General features: G+C 57.3%; 1 protein-coding gene and 1 long non-coding RNA gene across 3 annotated transcripts in view; one reads left to right on the top strand and one right to left on the bottom strand.

Moving 5' to 3' along the window:
- Nucleotides 1-7,550: 7,550 nt before the first annotated feature.
- WNT2B (Wnt family member 2B) overlaps nt 7,551-18,690 on the bottom strand; it is a 32,968-nt gene continuing 21,828 nt past the window's right edge. Inside the window, exons 3-5 of the mRNA XM_075910078.2 lie at nt 13,794-14,071; nt 10,919-11,183; nt 7,551-8,605 (exon numbers count right to left, since the gene is read on the bottom strand). Of these exons, the coding sequence (XP_075766193.1) occupies nt 8,376-8,605; nt 10,919-11,183; nt 13,794-14,071 (773 nt within the window). The 3' untranslated portion in view covers nt 7,551-8,375. The remainder of the gene's footprint in view (nt 8,606-10,918; nt 11,184-13,793; nt 14,072-18,690) is intronic.
- Nucleotides 18,223-18,690, top strand: part of LOC149521385 (uncharacterized) — a 130,478-nt gene continuing 130,010 nt past the window's right edge. For both annotated transcript variants that reach the window (XR_016347967.1, XR_016347966.1), the window contains exon 1: nt 18,223-18,327. This is a non-coding gene — a long non-coding RNA (uncharacterized LOC149521385). The remainder of the gene's footprint in view (nt 18,328-18,690) is intronic.

Genomic DNA, 18,690 nt, shown 5'->3' on the forward strand with positions numbered 1-18,690 from the left:
AAAGCGTCCGAGCCAGCGTCCAGAGGCTGCCATGTGCCCTCAGTCTCTGCCCTCCTTCGTTGGGTTCCTCGACTCTCTCCGTGGGGTTCCCATGTCTCTCTGGAGGGGTCTCATTGCTCCAGGCTTTGCCTCCTTGTTTGTTGGGTGAATTTCCAGCCGCATCCCTGGAGCTGGGTCCAGTGATGCTTTTCCCTGCTCTTGATAGACTCTGAATGAGGCCACCACAGCTTGGGCTCAGCAAGTCCCTGCTGTCGTCCATCCCACAACAGGCGTTCGCTTTTCCTGAGTCATCCGCTGAAGTTCCAGGGTTGTGTCCACCCCCTGCGGCTCTCTGGGGCAGCCTCCCGGGTCTCATGCTCAGTACGAACCGACTTGCTGGCTGGAGGAAAACAAAGCAAAGTCCTCCCACATGGCTCACCGCAGGGTATGCAAGAGTTAGTTAAAGGGTCCCATGCCATCTGACCCTGGGACTTGAGGGAGCACATGTGTGTGGCCCCCAGGCCTGCTTGGCTAGCACACGGGCGTACCCCTCTCGGGGTGACGGCTCGTGGTTGCTGGCAGGCGTAGGTCAGCCAAGCTGCCTGTGTCCCTGCGCGCACACAAACAGGCACAGCATGGTTTATGGCAGCAGAGAAGTGCGCTCAGGCTGGGAGCAGCCCTGGGCTTTCCTGACATGCCTGTGATGGACCTGGCCCATCCGTGCCTTGTAACTAGCACCATGTCGTCCACGAGACGCGTGCCAGGGCTCAGTGCCGACACGCCCTCCTGCCCGGCTCCCGAGGGAGAAAATTCTGTGCTCCCTGCCATGCCCTCCATTTGGAGGAGTCGGCTGTTCCAAACCAGGGCTTGATTGGTAATGAGAGGGGCTGCAGCAAGTCCAGAGGGGCCGGGGCTATGAATTGCCAAGCCTGGAGACCAGGCCGTCCCAAGAGGGTTGCAGGGCCTGGAGCAACACCCCCGCTCAGGGATGCTCAGGGGCAGGGGAAATGAGGCGGGGATGGGCATAGGGTCCAGGGCAACCCCTGGTTGCAGGCCCTGACCTGCCCCCATCCCTGCCTCCTTTCCCCCTCCCCTGAGCAAAGTGGCCGGGATTACAGAGGGTCTGGCACGGTGGTGGCCGGGGTCACCCCCTGCCCTCACCATGCAGGTGGCAGGAGCTAAAACTGCACAGCAGCCTGCTCCGCTCCACCCTGCCGTGTGACCCAGAGCCCTCGCTTCTCTGCAGCGGTGGGAAGTGGCCTGCCCCGGGGCTGGAGCTCGCTGCTTCCTGCCGCCGTGGAGAAGCCGAGCGCAGCCGGCCGGCAGAGGGCAGCATGGCAGGGTGGAGCAGGTGGTGGGAGGGGGGCAGCTCCTCCTGGCACATCATGCCAGGCCTCATAAACCCCCCGTCCCTCCCATCCACGCGACGTTTGGCACGGCCGCTGCGGGGCCCCTAAGAGTACAGGGCCTGGGGCAGCTACCCACATGCGTCCAATGGATGGGGCGGCTCTCCAGGGCTCTGAAATGCCAGGCCGGAGGGGCTGGGGCTCAGCCCTGGCACGAATTAAGCCCTGCCTCCTACCTCCTATCCATCCCCACCACATGTCCTGTCCAGAGTCTCAGCCTCACAGCCATCCATGCAAAAACCCACACAGCCGTGGGTTCTGCACCTCGTCTTTTGGCTCAGACCCGGCTTGGTGAATTTCAGGTCATTAGCACATGATGGCCCATGGAAGGCTTCCATGCACTTCGCACGGACCTCTGTTAGTGAGGGGAACCGAGTGTCCCTTGACAAGACTCCAGCCTCAGGAAGCTCTTCTAGACAGAACCCATCCACTTTCTAAGGCTTGTGAATGGAGGGGGAGTTGGTCCCGGGTGTAGCAGAGCGTAGGGAGGTTGGAAATTCGTTAGAGCTGCAAATGGAAAGTCTCCCCAGTAAGCACAGGAAGGTCATTCCATGAAACCACCTGATTTCTAATTGCTCGTTCGTTCGTTAGCAAGTCAGTTCATTCTTTGCTGATACAGCAGCGGGCGAACGTTAGCCGGGTGGTCACAGGCGGGCGGAGAGGCAAAGGGAGTTCTCCAAGGCTCTACAGCAAGCTGGTTGCAGAGCCAGGTGGGAGCCCGCTGCTAACTCCCTGGGCCACAATCCCATTCTGTGCTCCCAGGGACGTGAGTCGGTGTTAGGTGCCTCTGCTTATGCCGCCAGCCCCACCCAACCCAGGGAAGTGCCAGGTGTATTCCAACACCGGTTCAGTGAGCAGCCTCTGCCCACACACCAGCCTGCTCACTTTCTCTGTGCCCTGCCACGTGCCCTCAGAACAGCACAGCTCATCCGAAATGCCTCCGAGCTCCCCAGTGCACTGAGTGCGGGAGCTCAGGTTGCCTTCTCCCCGGCCCTCGGGCATCACACTGCTGCCCAGCTCACTATGTGTGTGACTGTCGGCAGAGGAGTGACAGCCCTGTCCGCCCCTCATGCAAACACCGTGCTCTCTAATTGTGCAGAACAATTCACCCTCCCCAGCCGGCATCTAACGTGCACTGTCAGCTTTCTGGAGCCAGGACTGGGCCCTGTGTCTGGAACAGCTCCTGGAAATCATGATTCTGTCACAGGCTGCTTCTTCCCATGCTTCTGTCTCCAGGAACATCCCTTGGAGAAGCACACGTGGGCAGTGACGGGGGGGTGGGGTTCATTCATGTCTAGTTGTACACTTGTGTTTTTTGCGGCCATGCCTAAACCCTCACCAGAAAGGCAGGTTGGCCCTGGGATGAGATTCTGGAGCTCTGGCTTCAGTTCCTAACTCTGCCACCGACTGCCCCATGTGATCCTGGGCAAGTCACTTAGCCTCAGTTCCCCACCTGTGCTGTGCGGCAAGTATGCCCTTCCCACTCTGTGAGTCTGGTTTATTTAGGACTATATATTCCTTGGGGATAGAGACAGTCTTGCACTAGGTACATGCAAACCCAGTACAATGGGGCCACCGTGATCTCACTAGGGGTCACTAGCCACTTCTCTAACAGGCCCCCTTAATCCATGGCCTTGTGTCCTTCTAATTTCCCATCGCGCAGGGCTGGGAAGGCCACAGTTCCCAGTGCTCGAGAGACCTGCCCCTTGCAGCTGCTTTCACACTGTGTCGTGCTGCCGTCTCCTGGCTAACCTCACAGCCTTGCTGTGCAGCCAGTAAGGGAAAGCCAGTGAGCCCAGGGGCCGAGGCAGCCTGCCAGCTCTGTTGGATGATGCTCAGAGGCTTCCTGCTCCATTGTTTTCAAGAATTGGACGCCCACGTCCAGAGAGAAGGCTTTCGTGGCGATGAACGAGCAAGATGCTGCACATGCCCTGTCATTCATCAGGTGGGGCTGTGAACCCGCAAAGCCCCACTTCTGCCAGAGGCGCCTGCCCTGAGGGGCTGCCAGAGAAAGCAACATTTCCTCCGCTCCGATGGCCCTGGGGTCCTTTCTGGCCCGTGAGTGCACCTGGCCCAGGGAGAGGGGAGGCAGATGGCCTGCAAAGCTGCTTTTTCCCCCCTTCTCTTTTCCTTTGTCTCAGTGCGAGGGCAGGTGGGGCTGCAATGAGGACAAACGAGGAGCACTCGTCCTGGTGGATTAGCTCTTGGCCTGGTGAGCAGGTTTGAAATGCCCTGGGTTGAGTGCAAATCCTTTTCCTCCCCTTCGCCTGCAGGAATTCCACCAACGCCCTCTGGAAGGGAACAAACCGCTGTGCCAACTGCATAATCTTGGAAAGCCAGAGGGGTCTGGCAGCCCAGGGGGAGGCCCCGGAGCCTCGGCGACAAACAGACCCAGCATCGGCTGGGAGCTGCTGGTGGCCCTGCTAATGCCTCTTGTAACCTCTTCTGCCCCCTCTCTGCTGGCTGTGAGGGCCAGAGTTAGGTAAAGAGGTGCTCCCAGGACAGTGGCCCCGCAGCAGTGAGTGCCTCCGTCTTTTTGCCTCTGCTGGGCAAAAGCAGGTTTAAAATCTGGACTCCGAGGTGCCTCGTAGTAGTGCTCCAGACGTGTGCTGTGTCCCTGCCAAAACCTTGATTGTAAATGAGGTGCCCTCCCATGCCCCTTCCCTGTTCTTCTAGGGGCCCTCCCTGCAGCCCTTTCCCCGCAAGCACCAGTTGCCTCTGTCTGGACTTGATAAGCAAGGTTTAGGAAAGACTTTGCCTAGAGCAGCGGTTTTCAGACGGCGGGTCGTGACCCAGTACCGGGTGGTGGAATGTCAGGTGCTGGGTCTTGTTGCTGCAGGGGGATCAGGTGAGCAGAGGGAAGGGATAAGGCAGCTCCCTGCCTGTTGTGCACTGCAGACTGCGCTGCACCCCAGAAGGGGTCGCAGCAGGCCGGCTCCTAGGTGCTGGTAGGGGAGTGCACAGGGCTCCGTGCACTGCCCCTGCCCCAAGCACTAGCTCTGCACTCCCATGGGCTGGGAACCTCTGCTGGTTGCTTTAGCGGCGCAGCCAGGTCTGCAGGGCCAGGAGAGGCAGGAAGCTGCCTTAGCCCCACCACTGCACTGCTGACCAGGAGCTGCGCAAGGTAAGTCCCTCCTGCCCCAGCCCTGATCTACCTGCCCCCCGCCCCCCAAGTTCCTCCTCAGCCCCCCCCCCCCTCCCGGAGCCCACACTCCAGTCACATTCTGTTCTGTTGGGTCACGGCATCAACGATTTTCTTCAACTGGGTCATGAGAAAAAAGGTTTGCAAACTGCGGGCCTAGAGCGCATGTCTGTGCTAGGAGGCGCCAGCCTTGTGGGCTGTGGGAACCCAGAGCGCACGGTGAAAGCAATGTCATCCAGCGCAGGAGTGCAGCCAGGGCTGGAGACACGCTGCAGATACAGCCTGGGCAGTACCAGTCTGTAGTGCTCACAAAACGCCTCCTCCCGCGCTGCCTGGCACTGCTCCAGGCCCTTGCCAGTGCATGGCACACACGGCTCTCTGGTGAACGTTCCCGTGCTTTCCCTTGCCCAGAGGAAAAGGATTCCGCGAGAGCAGGGAAGCCCCTTCTCCACCTGGAAGCAGCTCGGTCCACCAGCAAACGGCTTAGATTCCCAGGCTGCCTCCCCCTCTATTCCAGCCTAACTCTGGAGGCAGAGCAGGTGAATTCACAGTCTGGGGCGGGCGCTTCATTCCCAACCCAGAAACACTGCTCAGGCCTGGTGAAAAAATAATAAAAAACCCCTTTACTTTCATCCCTCCCTGCCCCCCCTTCTGCTGATGCTCGGCTCAGCCCCCTGCTGTCTGCACGCAGACTAATCATCCGTTTCCCCAGCTCTCCTAGGCATGGGAGCAGTACAAAGAGGTACAGAAAAAAGGAGCCTCGCAAAAAAAATTTTTTTTTTTGCTTTTGCAGTTGAGAAATGTAAATGTTGAATTGACCATTGCCATGGAAACCGGCAGGCCATGTTTCCAGGGAAGTCTGATTCCATTCCCGTTGCTTTAGGTTTATGACACCCTTGCAAACGTGCCATGAAATGGTCCAGGTTCAGGCAGACCGTTTCCTCCCCTGCCCTTCAGCAGGAAGATGGAGCATGGGAAACCCAGCGACACTTTTCTCAGCCTTTCAACAAGCAGGATTGCCTCAGGGCAAATAAGGAAGAAAAACGTAGAGGAGAATTTAGAGGCATCCTAACTGTTTGATTCAGTGTCATGGCATTTTATAGAGGACATGTATAAAGTGAAACAAATCTAACAACACACAGAGCCCAGTAAATACATTATAGGTGGAACCTCTCTAATCCAGCACCCTTAGAACCTGACCAGAGAATTTGCTGAACCCCAGGACATCAGTACTGTCTAGCAGCATCACCAGCACTGCTACTACTTACTGGGCTGTTAGAAGACATTGAGGGGTAAATTAAAGCTAAATAGCAGCACAGAACATTGAGAGCCAGGACTGGTGGCTGTAAACAAACTTTACGGGACTGCAGGAAACTTGGCCACACCCAGGATCAGTGGGCATCCGGCTAACTCGAATCATGCCGGACCACGGATGTTTCAGGACCAGAGAGTGCCGGACTAGCAAGGGTCAGCCTGTACTGCAAAGCCACCAGGCAGGAGAGGAATGCATATCAGACACACTAAATTGTAGTTCACTCCTAAGGCACAATACTGTAGTAAAAACTAAGTGTGCTTCTTCCCCTCCATTGCTTAAGCTTGAAACAGCACGTATCATTTAGCTGATTGCACGTGTCTTAGAAGCTGCTTAACTTTCTGCCAGGGAACTGAGTAAACTTGCAGTGACCAATCACGTTGCGACATGCTGACCAGAAAGAATGTGAAATCTATAAAAGTGTCAGCTCAGGCGATGCTCAAGGTTGACCCTGCTTTGAGCACTGAGCTCCTGGGCAGAACTTGTTTGCAAACAATAAAATAGAGTTGGACCCAGCCTGAAAGTGTGACTCTCTTCTTGAGGCAAATTGAACTAGCCTCCAGGGGACGAAACTAGCAATTTATGCAACAATACAGTCCAGGCAAGAGTGTGTACTATGAAGAGCTGAACAGCACAACTGGTGGCCCAGTCTATAGGCAACAGTTACATTGGGTTAGCTAAACTGGTTTCTGAACCAGATTAGTTCCATTGGTGCAACCCATTTGACAGGAAAGTGTTAAACTAGTTCCAAGTGGCTAACGCAGCAAAGGAAAGCACCCTTAAACCAAGCTTAGAGTCTCTGCAAGCCGAGGCTGTGCCAATTGAACTGTACGTATTGAGAAACATGGGTAGCTGGTGCAATTCCTGTGTGGAAAACAGGCTCCATTTAGGGCGGGGTGGGGGGAGAGGGATGTGTGTGTGCAGGCGGGCCTTAGGATTCCTGGGGCCCCTAGGCCCAATGGCAGCCGGGCATGGGGGATGATTTTTTAGAGATGTGATTTTATAATCGTCAGCACCACACTAATGAAATATCTTTAAAGCAAATAAGCTACGGTCCTGTCGACTAACATGGTACAGCAGAAATTGGCCGTGTATACTTAGGCTGACGAATGCCAGTTACGTGGCATCAATACCACTTGAATGGCTCTTTCACAGGGTCGATGTGCTGCTAAGAGCTCTGTCAGGCTGTGTCACTCATAAGTTAACTAGCTTCTCTCCGGACGGAGCAGAGCCGCAGACCAGAGACAGGAAGAGGTGGGTGGATGGACATTAAGACCCAGGGATTTTCAGGTGCCCTACGCAGCTACATAGTCTGCGTCTGGGTGACGGCCCTATGTGAGTGGAGGGGGGTAATATTTTTTTCTATCAACTTCCATTTTGGGCAACGTGGAAGTTTTAGCACCTTGGAGAAGATGTGGAGGCTAATGGATATAATCCGGGGTCTCCGCGGATTTGCAGGCCTCTAAGCATATGGACCATTGCTCTGTTCCGGTGGGACATGCCTGGCATATTGACCACCCTGGTGGCAAGTCCAGAACGATCATTTTGAGGGGTTGTGGTGGAAATCTCACTGGAAGACTGCACCATCTGCCAGCCTAAATGCTTTAAGCAGAGTGGGGAAGCAGGGCTTCTGTATTGCAGCCTGCACAGAACTCCTGCTCCCTGTCACATGTGTAGTAATGCACCAAGCAAAGAGCATTGGTTTCTGATATAGGTTTATAATGGATTTTATCTTAAAATAATAAAGCAGTATACACAACATACACATGACTTTCACAAAGAGCCACTGTTATATTAGTTTACTTTAAAACCTACCAGTCTCTTCACAGTCTCTTTGCTCTCTTTCTCTGTATAGAGCTCTCTCTATAGTTTTTCCTCTAGCAGTTATTCAGATTTTGGTTGACAGTTTGCAACTCCACCTGTCATCTTCACTGAGGAGCAGGAAGAAAAGTCCACTGACCAAAAGTTGCTCTTGTTCAGCTTATGTCTATAGTGCAGCCAGGCATTAACACGCTGGGTCTGTTTGAGTGAAACAGTGGGGACCGTCAGCCTTGCCTAGGGCTTTGTAGCCTCCTGTGTTGGGTCTTGCCAAAACACAAAGCAAAGAGCTTTCCGCAAGGGTTTCAGATTTTGCCGTAGATTGGTGATGGTTGTTTTGTGGCTTGTTTTGCTAGTGAAATTAAATGTATAGTAACAAAATTCTTTCTGGAGCCCGTGCAGGGATACTCAGTCAATCACGTACCACTGAGCAGTCTCAAGTTCGTAAGGACTGCACTGACGTTTTGCAAGCCGACAACGGGCAGAGGATGCTTCACAGTGTAAGCAATGATTGCAAACTCCTAGGGAAGAGAATAACTTTGCGGAGCAAGTTGGCAGGGTCCACGGGATCTCCTGGGAAATGTAGTCCTGTCTTTAGTGCTTTGCAGAACGAATTAAATAAAAGCCATGCAGCTGAACTACAGCTCCCAGAATGCCAGGCCCACGGGGCCCAGGTCCTGCGTAAGTTTGTTTTGTCCCCTCTTGGGTTCCTTCCTCCTCAGGTCTGGTCTAACCACTCGGCCCGCTTCGGTGCTTTGCACGTGTGCACGTCCACGGTGTCCTCGCACTCCTTGCAGCGCACTGCGCAGCACCAGTGGAACTTGCACTCGCACTTGGTGACTCGCGTGACACGGGTGGTGTCATAGCCCCGGCCACAGCACATGACCTCGCAGCCGTCGGTCCCACGCGACAGCTTATTGCACACACGACCCGCTGTCCCCAGGGAACCTGTGGGGAGGAAGCCAGGGTCCATTACACTGTCTGGGAACGAAACCACCCCCTTGTGACCCTTGGTGTAGTTCTCTGGGCACTGTCCCAGCCATTGCTACCACCAGCCAACACTGCTTTCTGCAACCAGCTACTGCCCATTAGATTGTCAGGCCTTTGGGCCAGGGCCTGCCTTCTTTGTTCTCTGTACCGCACCTCCCATGATGGGACCAGGTCAGGATTGGGGGGGCCACTAGCAATGTTCCCTCTAATTTTTCCCCCATCCGTGTGCAGAATAATTTTTTTTATGTGCACCAAGTGCAGATGTGCACCAGTAGACACATGCTACCAGTTGTGGGTGGCACCTGAATCTCTCCTGGGCGGGGGGGGGGGGGGAGAGGCTCAACTGCTCAGCTTACAGGGAACTATTAGGTCATACCACCATGTAAGTTGGCGAGACTGAGTTTAAACACGTGCTATATTAGCCGTGCATGAACTGATAGTTTTCTGACTTCAGTAGGTTCTAAGATGCAAGGATTGTACTGGGCCTTGTGGTTCAACAGCAATAAGTTCGTGGCTATGTGGACCTAGTCCCAAAGGCCCTTCCATTCCTCCCATTTGCCGCTGGTGTCCGTGCCCTCTGCCGGCTATGGCCCTCCCCTGGGGCAGAGTTCCAGCGCCCGGTCTGTGTATGATGGGGTGCTCGAGGTGGAAGGGCTCGAAGGCAGAAACACCTCTGCGCCGCTGCTGCATAGAGGTGGGGCGAGCGGCTCATTGAAATGTGGGCGCCATTTCTTCATTGCTAGTGTTGCTCCCACACACACGGCCCGGGGCGCTGGGCCCGTTGTCATGGAAACCGAGGGCAGCCTTTGGCCTGGCGAGCGGCGCCATCACACACCAGGCCGGTGCTTTCTCTACAGTGGCCCCAGGCCCGTGCGGGGCAGCGCCTGGCCACGCTGACTCCAAAGCCTGTGGCAGCAGCGCGCGCTCATCCTGCGTGGCTGCGTGCCGGCCCAGTGTGCCAAGAAAGGCCCAGGGGTCAGAGAGAAACAACTGCCGTGCAAATCTATCCGGGCCCAATTTCTGCCCCTCGCTCCAATCTCGATCAAAGCCCCCCTGCTTGCAGCGGGCCCCGTGTGTCAACAGCCCTGCCGGGGAGGGCGGCAGGCTGCCGGGAAAGGCACTGAGAAGTCTGACAGGAGTTTCCCGGGGTGAGGAAGGCAAACACCCGTGGGCTGGCTGGCCCCGGGCTGCTGGGACACCTCGCTGATAGTATCTTGGCTGCGAGCAGCCACCAGCCCTGGCTTGGTACCGAGTGACACACACAGCAGTCAGCAGGTGTGCAGGTGGATGGGGGTGCCCAGAGAGGGGCTTCTGCCTCCTTCCCAGCAGCTGCCTGGCAGCTACCATTCACCATTTTTTCACACCTTGATGTGTGTTCGCTTGGGCGGCTACACGATCCACACCAGACTGGGCTGATGTCTCACTGAAGCCCTGCCCTGTTGCCTGAGTCACCTCTGATTTCCCAGACACACCCGCCCTCTTCCGGTCCTCCCAGCTACCTACAGCAGCTCCCAGAGCAGCGCCCCGGTGTCCCAGACTATCCCACTGGCTACAGTCACACTGTCACAACCACAGACTTTTCTGGCTGGGGAGATGCTGTTTGGTTTTTCAGTTTAAGGGTTTTTTCCCCCATCTCATGAGACATTGCCCATAAGGGGATGTGTTGCAACTCTCGCTGGGTTTGTGAGGCCTTCCCGGGGGGAGGGAAGGGAACAGAGATGGCTCTGGAACCTGGATCAGCAGAGAACGCATAGCGGGGACGTTACCCGACGTTCTACCTTAGTTACCCGATGTTCTACCTTCGTTACCCGATGTTCTACCTTGCTGCTTCTGTCCCAGCCCCAGCCGCAGGAGTTCAACCCTCGCTTTTTGCTAGGCTGCTCTCTCTACCTATGCAAGCTGAATATGCAGCAGTAACCTGCCGGGAGGCTGTAGCTGGGTAGGTTCCACCATACTAGAGTGGCAAGGTGGGGAAGGTAATATCATTTACTGGACCAAATTCTACTGGGAAGAGAGATAAGCTGCTGGGAGGGAAAGCTCTGAGGGGCTTCAGAAGTGGTTCCAATAACGGGCCATCTTAGCCCCCTTGTCTCTCTCAGTGGCAAGCAGGTTAGATAGCCCTGCACTGCCTGAATTGGACAATTAGGCTGAGCGCTAATAGCCCCGGGGGAGGGGGCTGTGGGAGTCCCTCCGTGGGGTAGCAGGAGGAGGCCTGAGAGGGGATGAGAGGTTGTGCTAGATTCCCCAACAGCTCGTGGGACGGAGTCTTACCTGCCGACTTGTCCATCACGCAGTAATCAGGAGAGTTCTCAAAGTACACCAGGTCTGTTTTGGTGGGTTTCCTGAAGTTCTTGTTGGCCACGGTGAAGCCGGTGCCGTCCTGGTTCATTGTCACCTGGATGGCCCCGTTGTATTTCTTCCGAAGGTAGTCGCCAGTTCTCCGAAAATCAGACAGGGCCAGCCAGCACGTCCTGAGGGTGCAGGAGCCGCTGACTCCGTGGCATTTGCACTCCAGCTGCAGGAATCGCTTGACAGCCTGTCAGAGAGAAGTGGCCATGAGGGAACGGTAAGGCTGAGCCAGCACATTGCACTCAGGTGGGTCAGGTGCCAGCCACAGAAGCTCAGCCTGCCCGTTTCTTGCCCCTGGGAGGGTGGGGGTAGCTAATGGGTAGAGGTGGGGAGTTTTGTGAGCAAAAGGGACGCTCTGGAAAATCGCAAAGGATTTTGTACAACCCCCAATGAGTCCTTGCTGCTCAGCTCCCTGGGGTGACAGAAGAAGGCCACAAATCTCTCACCCCTTGCAACAGCTCTGACACCAAAAGGCCACAGGCGTGGATTATAAACAGGACACGCCTCAGTTGAAAGCAGGTCTGTGTTACTGCTAGTTGTTTTGACCTGGGGCCCTTTAAACTGGAGTGGGGGTGGGAGGAGCGATGAGATGAATTGAGAGAAGGAAGCTTTCAGCCTCAGGCCATTTAGAAAACTGAACTCGTGTCCTGGAGAAAGGTTAGGGGTTGGGCCCTGTCCAGATAGGGGTGCCCTTTCACAGACTCACACCTGACTTCAGTGCTAATTGGGTGTGACGGTGTATGCTATTAAAGTTCCCCCCTTGGACAAGACTATGATAGTGGTACAAAGTATGCCCTGTGAAACATCATAATCTGCTGAACATTATCCTGTAAAACATGTGTTGACCATGTATATATTATTACAAGTTTTTACTGTATAACATTGCTGTAACATGTTCCAGATTCAGAAAGACAGACCCAAACCAGTTCTACAAAGGCACTCGGGCACACCCACACAAGCATCGACAAATTCATGTGGGGGTATCACTTAGTCAAGTGAACATTCTCCAGCAACGGGAAGGCGTGAATGAGAAATCTACATTTCATCACAGGGACAGTCAAACATTCACATCCACAAGAGACTATTTGTCCCCTCAAAGAGGGGAGACTGGTATAAGAATGAGAGACAGCAGCCTCAGATCACCTCTCTCTCCCTCCGTCTTCCCTCACAGCCGCTGCAATGCTGCAAAGACAAAGCAAGCAAGGTGGTCCTTGCTGGCCGGCTTTTCAGAATACTGTAAATGTATGGTGAGACAAAACCTTGCGCTTTTAAGTTCACTTAGCTTGTTCAGTTAGGGAGTAGCTGGTGGTTTATTCATTTCTTCTGTGGCCAACCCTGACTTTGATGCATCATCCTTTGTAACCACTTACAATTTATCTTTTTGTAGTTAATAAAATTATGTTCTTGTTCAGTCTGAACCAGTATGTGATTAAAGTGTGTGGGAAACTCCATCTGGGGTCACAAGCCTGGTGCCTGTCCTTGTCCCCTGAAGAAATGAGGCATGTTTTAGGACCCCACATTTCTCAGCAGTGTGCTGAGAGCGCAAGACACACATTTCTGGGGAGGGGCGGGCATGAGGCTGTAACCAGGATTCTGCTGGGGTTCTTCGGCAGTGCAGTTCATGTGTGGCTCACTAGTAGCCCTCAGTTCTGTGCTGATGGGCACAGGCAAGCTGGGGACAGGTTAGGCTCTGTCCAGAAGGGGATGCCACTTCCCAGACCCAGGCCTGTCTTCAGCGCTAATGGAGTGTGATGGTCTATACTCTTACCTTCCCCACTTGGACAAGACTATGATAAATATTACAAAGTATGCCTTGGGAGAAATTGTTTGAAACATCATAAGCTGCTGAACATTATTGTCCTGTAAAATGTGGGTCAGCCATGTATTTACAATTACAAATTTCTACTCTGTAATGTTGCTGTAACACGTTCCAGAGTCAGAAAGGCAGATCCAAACCAGTTCTCCAAAGGCACACCCACGCAGTGACATGCTGGAGGCTGTGTGTACGTGGGCTAGGAGTGGCTGCTCACCAGGCAAGCAGTGGGAAAGGAGCACTGATGAGACACAGCTCATCAGCAGTCCAGAGTGCACCCTGGGGAATGTCACATGGGGATCTGCCTTCCTTGAGGCCAGTGAGGCTACAGGGAGGGCTGCAGGCCCTGGAGGCCCACAGGATCCATCTGCTCCGCAGGTTGACGCTTTGGGCTGCAGGGAGCTGGTGCTCGCTGCTCCTCCATGTTCCCAGCAGGGCCGGTAGGAGCCTGAGCTTTGCTGCAGAGAAGAGCGTGGAGGCCTGTACTGGGCTGCTGTGAGAGATGTCCAGTTAACCGGGGGTCCTGTGGGGCTGCACTTTGGGGGCTGAATGTGCTGTTCCCAGCCTCCTTTCCTCCGTACAAACTAGCACTGCTGTGCGCATGCAGCTGGGGCAGGGGTACAGCCAGGCCAGGGCATTCTGGCCAATGGGGCTGGTGTGGGCTGCAACAGGGAGGAGATGCCGCAGCTAGGTAGGAAATCCGCTTTCCTGACAGGCCCCAGCGGCCGACTGGGGCTGCTGCCAGGGGTCTGGGACAGCTGCTGCGCAGGGAGAACAGGGCTGCCCGACCGGCCAGGGGTCTCCAGCCTGGAAGGGTGAGAGCTGCTGTGCCCACAGCTTGGTAACAGCCCGGCAGCCGGGTGCCCCGCCGGTTCGGAATCCAAACGGCAAGCTGCTCCAGGCGGGCGGCATGTGCCCTCTGCAAGGGGGGGGGGTCTCGCCAGGCTGGGCTTGCAGGACTGGGGCATGGCCCCCGGGACTCACCGTCCTCCCGCAACGGTTGTTGTGCAGGTTCATCAGCGCCCGGGCGTCCTTCACCTTCTTCTCCTTGGCGTCCACAAAGGCCTTGGCGAACTTGATCCCGTAGTGGATGTTGTCGCTGCAGCCGCCCCAGTCGAACTCCCCTCGCTCGTCCCTGGAGCGGCCACGCTTGAGGGGGTCGCAGCCGCAGGCTTTCAGCTCCCCCTGGCTGCAGGCCCGGGTGATGGCGTACACCACCCCGGCCGAGGAGATGGCGTAGACGAAAGCCGCCTCCCTGCTGCCTGCCGGGGGGAGCAAGGGGCGGGGAGTGAGTGTGTGCACCAGGCCCCCCTCAGAGCAGGACGCGGGCAGGGACCTCAGAGACACCCCCAGATACAAAGCAGAGCTGTGCTCAGCCCGGCCCCTCCAGCAGGGCGCCGCAGCACTTGCCTCCTTGGTCTGCGCCCCCTTCTCCGCGCTCTGAGCCCCGGGGCATCGAAGCGCCCAACGCCACGGGCTGGGAGCAGGCCCAGCGCCAACGGAACCAGGCTGAACCGTGCTGGGGCTGGGCGCTGCTTGGCCTCCGTCTTCCCACCACAGAAAGCAGCCCCCCTCTGTGTGCCTCAGGGCTGGCTCTGGCTCTAGGGCCTGCTAGGGCGGCACCTGGCTTGTGACCCCAAACGGCATGAGCGGGGGGCAAGCTGGCCCTGCGTGGCCTGTTACCCACCGTGCACGGCATGCGCCAGGGTGCGGGTCACGCAGCGCCTGGGTGGGGTCATAGAACCAGAGAATCCTAGAGCTGGAAGAGACCTCAGGAGTCATCAAGTCCAGCCCCCTGCCCAAGGCAGGACCAATCCCAACTAAATCAACCCAGCCAGGGCTTTGTCAAGCCAAGACTTAAAAACCTCTAGGGATGGAGACTCCACCAGCTCCCTAGGGAACCCATCCCAGCGCTTCCCACCTCCTAGGGAAATGGGAGGTGGGGGGGAATTGTCGACTGCACCGAGAGCGACCGGCAGCCTGGCAGTGCTGGCCTTTGTCACCTGTCCCGCCTTAATGCTTCGGCCTGCACAGCCCTCTGTGTGGGAAGAGCCCACGCCCAACAGCTGCCAAGCCGTGCACCCAGCCCCCCAGGGTCACCACCTTTGGCTGGACGAATTGCTGGAGGAATCACCCCTGATGAATTGCTAATGAAAGAGTAACCTCTAACTCCTGGGGGGGGGGGAACCCTCCAGCCCCCCACACTGCCCGGGTGCCCGCACATCACATGCCTGCCCACCCCCTGCCTGGCTGGGGTCTCTGAGCCTTGGTTATTAGGACAGTTCACTGGGGCCCTGCTGTCCCTTTCATTTGTGGCCTCCACCTGCTGCCTCGTGTCATGCTCCTGGCAATCCGGAGGGGCAGGGGCTGCCTTTTAGTCCAGCGCCCGGCGCAAAGGTCCCCCACTGTCTTATTGGGGCCTCTAGCACAGCGATGACCAGCCCAAGCTAGTGAGGGGGCCAGAGGAGCGGCCTCCTTCATCTTCACGATTGTCCTCACTGAGGTGCTCTCCCGGGGCGCGTTCGCTCACTGTGCGTGTGGCCCTAGACCATGCGGGCGGTGCTGGCGGGCCCGTAGCAGCGCTGGGATTGGCTGCTGAGGAGCGCCCGGCTCTCCCGGTCAGCGCTGTGTGCAATCAGCACGCGCCTCCCTGCACGTGGCCTGGCTCTATGTGTGTGGCACTTCAGTAACACTGCTAGGGAAACCCCCCTGCGTGGATGGAAACCCTGCACGTGGGCAACAGCAAACCAGATATTTGGGGGGCCACACACAGAGCCCCGATGGGCGGCAGGTTGCCCACTGCTGCTCTAGCTGCTACTGCAGAACAAATAACCATCAAGTGTCGCTGCTCCAAGGGATTCTGCAAGCTGGCTACTGTGCTGGGCTGGCCGCTCGCTGGGCTCTGCGGGCCCAAAGACCCTGTCCTGACTGGTCTGTCTGGAGAACCCAAAGCGGCTCAGTGTGTGTGCATGCCCATGTGAGAGTTGTGTGCCCATGCGTGAGAGAGAACGGGCCCACGAAGCTGGGCAGCTATGCTGCATAGTGGGGTTTGAGCCTCGTTTCTCCTGCGGGGGGAGACCCTGGCTATCCAGGGGGAGCACTCGCACCTGACTGCTCACGGCTCCTTTGCCGGACGGTCCCCCAGAGACCCTGGGCCCCAGAAGCAGCGCACCTGGCTCAGAGAGAGGGATGCAGGGAGTGCCCGGGGGTGCCAGGGAGAGGTGAGTGGCTCTGCTTAGGGCCCGGTTGAAATGTGCTTGCACTGGAGCTGCCCTGGGGAGGCCAGAGTCTAAGCACGCAGAGCGGAGAGCAAAGCAGAGAGCAACCCAGCCCAGAGCTCCCCCCGGCAGGCCCTTCAGCTCACCAAGCCGGGCCCAGGGAGCTCGAAGAGGAACCCAGGGGCATGATCCAGCCCCCGAGAGCGACACCCCAGCCAGCGAGACTAGGCAGAGCGCAGGGGCGACCGGTGGGAAGAGAGCTGCCCCGGAGAGACTGACAGAGCAAGGGCTGCGTCCTGCTGGAGAGGGGCAAAGCCTGAGAGCAGAGTGTGGGGAGAGGGCGGTGTATGACTGCATGGGGTGATGGCAGAGTCAGGTTTATGCCCTGCCGTTGGGGTAGTTTCCAGGCACTCCTGCCCTGGCTGCAGAGCTTGGCCTTCCGTAGGACACGGGCAAGAGAGAGAGAGTCCACCCTCTGGCTGAGTTCCCAGCCCCTCACCTCTCCCTCGGCCCCTCCACTGCCTCTCCCGCCCATTGCTGCCCCAGCCTGAGCAGAGGAGCCCAGCCCTCAGGCTGGGACAGCAGCCGGCTTCTTCTCCAGCCTCCGGCGCAGCAAAGCGCTCGCAGTCTCAGCCTGCGAATGGCCCAGCTGCTGCCGCAGGGCTCCCTGGCTGCCTGGTAGTTTATGACTCTGGCTGGAGGTTACATTGTCAAAGCAGCTGCAAATCAAAGCCAGGCAACAGCGCACCTAGCTGTTCCAAGGCAGAGCTCTTGGGGCCCCTGGCCAGGGCTGGGGGGCCTGACACCGAAGCCAAGAGCTCTGCAGTCGGCTCTCTAGTCCGGCAAACACGGGCATGGGGGCAGACGCGGGGTCACAGCCTCTCTGCTGGCAGCCTGTGACCCAAAGTGCCTGGCTTCCTGCGGCCTCGAGAGCAGAGTCCCCGTTCCAGCCCTGGCCAGAGAGGCCCCTGCACTGTGGAACCCCTCGCCGACCAGCGGGAAGCTGCCTGGAGCCCAGCCCCAGCTGCTGATGACACGTGACAGGCAGGCAGAGGCGTGGTGCCCCAGGCAGGAGTCCTGTCCTGCGGGCAGTGGGCAGTGGTGGCCAGGAAAGAGCAAATGCCCCATGCCCCGTGAACTGGCATGGCAGGCTGTGCGCCCAGCCCGGTGTTACCCAGAGAGCTGCAGCCGGAACACAGCCTCCCGGCTCCAGCAAGCCCTGCTGCCTGGTGCTATGCAGCCGGGAGGAGCGCAGAGGGGGACAGGGCTGTCCACTGTCGAGGTGGGACATCTCAGAGCGTGGGCGTCTCCACTACCCTCCAGGGAAGGGCACCACATGTCTCTCTTCTGCCCCCCCAGCGCTCAGCATGTGGAGTAGCCCCGGGGGGACGGGGAGTCGGCGGAGGCGAGTCCAGGCGTCATGGGTCTGCTTCCTGCGCGTCTGGCTGAGCGGGGAGGGAGGCCCGAGGTCCCTGGCCTTTATTGTATCCAGGGAGCAGGGGGGCTTTAAGCCACGGGTTGCATCTGATTGTGGGGGCCCATAACTCCCACGGGTCTAACCCTGCCCCCGCCCTGGTCTCTGCAGGGACTGGGCGTCTCTGACCCAGCAGCCAGTGTGCTGCACACAGGAGCCAGGGAAGTTCCCCGACCCATCTCTCTTGCAGGCTGCAGCTGTCAATGCTCCCTCTGCCTCCTTGCGCCCTGCCAGCTTCCCCGCACTGGGATCTTTCTGGGTCTGACGAGCTCCCTCCTCCGCATGCCCGTCTCCCCAGGCCACCCTACCTCCCAGCCAGCCCCTCTGCCTCCTACCCAACACCCTCCACAGGCATCCTCAGGGGTGAGGGAAACACCTTCCCAGCTGCTCTCGGCCTCCACACCCGGCCGGGCACTGAATGTGACCCAGTGTATGGGGAGAGGGGAGAGTGTATGTGTGTGTGTGTGTGTGGGGGAGACAGGCAGGGTAGAACAGGGCAGGACCATGTGTCCTTGTGGCATATCAGTCTGGCTCCAGCCTCATCCACATGTGAATTAGAAACACCCCCTCCCGAAAACACTGGTTGTCACACACCCCTGTGAAGGGGTGAACATTTAGTAGACCAAGAAGTGGGGAAAAGAGATCTGATTGGTTGGATGGGCTGTCAGTCACTCAGAGAAACAGCGATGGGACAGCCCTCCCTTGCAAAGCATTCTGGGTAAGGAAGCCCTCTATAAAAGCTGGCAAATGGCAAGTGTTTGCTCCCTAGAGCGGCTGGAGGAAGTGTCATGTTGGGGAGCTGGCCTCTGCGCAAGTGATGTTAAAGGTATTCATTGCTGTTATGGGCGGTTGTTTAAAACAAGGCTTGGTATTGCTTAAGCGTTTATGAGCTGGCTGCTCTGTTGGGCAGTTTTATGGCTTCACTCTTCCCACCCCCCTCTGCATCTTCCTCCTTGTTCCTCCGAGCAGCTGGGTGCCACTCTGCCGTTCTGTCTGGCAAGCACTTCCCTCTGCTCCCAGGAGATGCCTGCATCTTGCAGGTGCCAGCCTGTGTCCCCCGCAGGCTGGGAGCTCCTGCCCTAAGGAAATGGGACTTGGGGGGGGCCCTGAACGTGCCCTGCCTGGGGGGTGGAGGGCTTTGTGATGCGCTCAGCGTGGCGCAGATGATTGTCCTTCTTGTGGCTGTAAG

The sequence above is a fragment of the Pelodiscus sinensis genome, chromosome 27 (assembly GCF_052426305.1).
Source record: "Pelodiscus sinensis isolate ZL-2025 chromosome 27, ASM5242630v1, whole genome shotgun sequence".
NCBI classification, from domain to species: Eukaryota; Metazoa; Chordata; order Testudines; family Trionychidae; genus Pelodiscus; species Pelodiscus sinensis.